Below are 2,771 nucleotides of genomic sequence, written 5' to 3' on the forward strand. Positions count from 1 at the left end.
TCCTCCCCTCCTTCTGCCCTGGACTCTGCCCCCAGTCTGCCCCCCTACAACCTGAGGAGCCCCTGGTCCAGTGACCGCCAGGACAGAGTAGCAGAGCTGGCTTTGGTGTCCTGGGCACCCCTGTCTCCCAGAGCAGGGTCGGGGGTCGGGGGTGGGGGGCAGGGGGAAGCTCTGACCTCGAGGCTTCAAAAAAACTCACTGTCATCTTGTCGATTCTGACTCTTATCAACTCCACAGGACGACTTTTATATACTCATATGTTCCAAGAAAACTGTTGATTAAAAAAGGAAAAAGGTAATACAGCCCCTCCTCGATGCCATGCTCATTGGCAGGCCTGGCCCTTGGTATGGCCCATGCCCTCAAACAAGAAGTTCCACCTGCCCTTTCTCACCTGGAAGACCCTCCTCTTCCCTGAAAGGCTGCCCACGGGGGAATGCCTCCACTTGCCCCTCCCCAGCCCATCCGATGGATTAAGTGGCCCAGTGAGGGCCCTGCCCTGCACCTTCAGTTCTTCTTGATGCCTTGCGACTGGAATGTCCAGAAACTAGCAGTTACTGTGCCTGTAAAAGCATACATTCCCCACGGCCTCCTGAAAAAGGGGGTTCTGTCCCCGATGTTGAGTGGTGGGTATGAGGATGCAGGCTGGAGAAGGCCGGAAGGTGCCCTGAAAGGAACTCTTAATGAAGGGGGCGAGTTAGAGGGAGAAACACGTGGAAGGAGGGCACCAGCATCCCTCCCATCTAAAGGGATTTCTCAAAAGGACGCCACCAACACTTCTGCTTACAAATCGCATTGGCCAGAACCTGGTCACCTGGGCATGTGCAGCTGCCAAGGAAGCTGGGAAATGTAGTTTTTAAAGCTTGTGTGGCGACTTGCCACACTAAGCCTGGTGGTTCTGCTTTGAAGGAGAGCGTGGAGAATAGGTATCCCTCTCTCAAAGCCAAAGACCTAAGCTAGGGTTGGAGATGGAGACGTACTGGGGAGATTTCCTAAAGGGCGTGACATCTAAACTGGGTGCCACAGGAGACAGGCCTCAGGCAAAATGCTTGGGGGCCCGGCAGGCAGTTGGGGTGGTGGTGAGGGGACAGGAAAGTCCGTGAGAGAATGCACATGGGCCACGTGCAGGCCCAGGAGGAGAGGAGTCCAGGGAGAGGGAACAGGAAAAGCAGAGGCTCAGAGGCAATTCTGAGTGACAAGAATGATCCTCCTGCCAGAGCACGTGACTCCTGGGGGCAGAGCAAAGGGAGGGAGTGCTAGCAGGTGACAAGGTCAAGAGTCAGTCCATACAGTGCCTGGTAGGTCATAGGATGGAGTTAGAATTTCACAGGAGCACGTGATGAGCAGCCCGGGACATGACTCGGTTTGCACTGTAAGCCAGGGCTGGCTCAGGCTGCAGGGCAGAGGGTGGGAGATGGAGGAGGAGGAGGTGCCGCCCACCTGCACCGTTTCCTGGGGCAGGCGGCCTGAGTCCAAACATGAGGTGCACCAACTGTGTCTCGTGATTACCCCCAGGGTCCCCGAGAGGCCGACATCATCCATCCCGCTCACCGGGGACAACCAGACCGACTCGGACATCTTGGCCTTCATCAAGGCCAGACAGAGCATTCTACAGAAGAAATGTAAGTCACCTCCCTCGGTGGCCCCACTCTGCCCTCCCATACCCGGGGGGTGGGGTGGGGGGTTGCTGTTGGTTGTTGGGGGTGACTTCGGAGCAAATGAGGTGAGGAGGAAGTAAGAAACTTCCTCCGTGCCAGAGCCCCCAGCTTGGCTTCCAGCCACGTCACTCCAGGGGGGACAGCATGGGAGACGTCATGACAGGGCCAAGGGGGTCGGCCAGATCCTTGTCTTCTCAGACCGGAAGTGGGTGGGTGGCAGTTTGGTAGTGTGTTAAATCTCACCCTGGGGTCAGAGTGCTGGGGTTTCCAACAAGCTGTGGATGTAAACACCACTTGAAGCTCAGGCCCGAGGACATCCTAAATGCCAGAGGAAATGTGTGTGCGATTGTCCGACAACAGGAAGAAACCAAGAGGCTTCCTCCCAGCCTTCCCCTCAGCACGCCCATCTCCTGGATAGGCCTGGGCGTCTCCTGCCTTGAATCTCAACCCAGCCCTTCCCCCAGCCCCACTTTCCCATTTAACCTCTTCCCAAGAATCCAACAGGCTTAGCGGTGCTTTCACAAGACAGAGGGGCAGCCTGCTGTTATTGTTGTTGTTGTTGCTGTTGCTGTTGTTAGGTGCCATCAAGTTGGTTCTGACCCATAGTGACCCCATGCACAACAGTTGTTCCTATAGCTGAGCCCATTGCTGCGGCCACTGGGTCCATCCACCTCATAGACGGCCTCCTTCTTTCTCACCGTCCCTCCACTTCGCCAAGCATGGTGTCCTTCTCCAGGGCCTGGTCCATCGGACAACCTGTCCGAAGCACGTAAGACAAAGTCTCGCCATCCGTAAGGAGCATTCTGGCTCTTCTTCTTCCAAGACAGATTTCGTTGTCTTTTTGGCAGTCCGTGGTCCTTAGCATTTTCTTCTCCAGCGTAATTCAAATGCATCGATTCTTCCATCTTCCGATTCATGTCCAGCCTTCCCACGCATAGGAGGCGAATGAAAGTACCGCGGTTTGGGTCAGGCTCACCTGAGTCCTCAAAGTAACATCCGTGATTTGCAACACTGTAAAGATGTCTCGTGCAGCCGATTTGCCCAACGCAGTCTGCCTTTTGAACTCTCGGCTGCTGCTTCCGTGAGCATTGATTGTGGAGCCCAGCAAGACAAAAC

The 2,771-nt window shown here is 55.5% G+C and overlaps 1 protein-coding gene across 1 annotated transcript in view; it reads left to right on the forward strand.

The window, feature by feature from the left end:
* The window catches only part of KIF6 (kinesin family member 6), a 501,761-nt gene extending 499,596 nt beyond the window's left edge, over window positions 1–2,165 (forward strand). The window contains exons 20-21 of the mRNA XM_045294777.1: window positions 1,513–1,619; window positions 2,074–2,165. Of these exons, the coding sequence (XP_045150712.1) occupies window positions 1,513–1,619; window positions 2,074–2,165 (199 nt within the window). The remainder of the gene's footprint in view (window positions 1–1,512; window positions 1,620–2,073) is intronic.
* The last annotated feature ends 606 nt before the right edge of the window (window positions 2,166–2,771 follow it).

Source organism: Echinops telfairi, unplaced genomic scaffold, assembly GCF_000313985.2.
Source record: "Echinops telfairi isolate 266 unplaced genomic scaffold, ASM31398v2 ScPeMD7_3533;HRSCAF=4204_1, whole genome shotgun sequence".
Taxonomy (NCBI): Eukaryota; Metazoa; Chordata; class Mammalia; order Afrosoricida; family Tenrecidae; genus Echinops; species Echinops telfairi.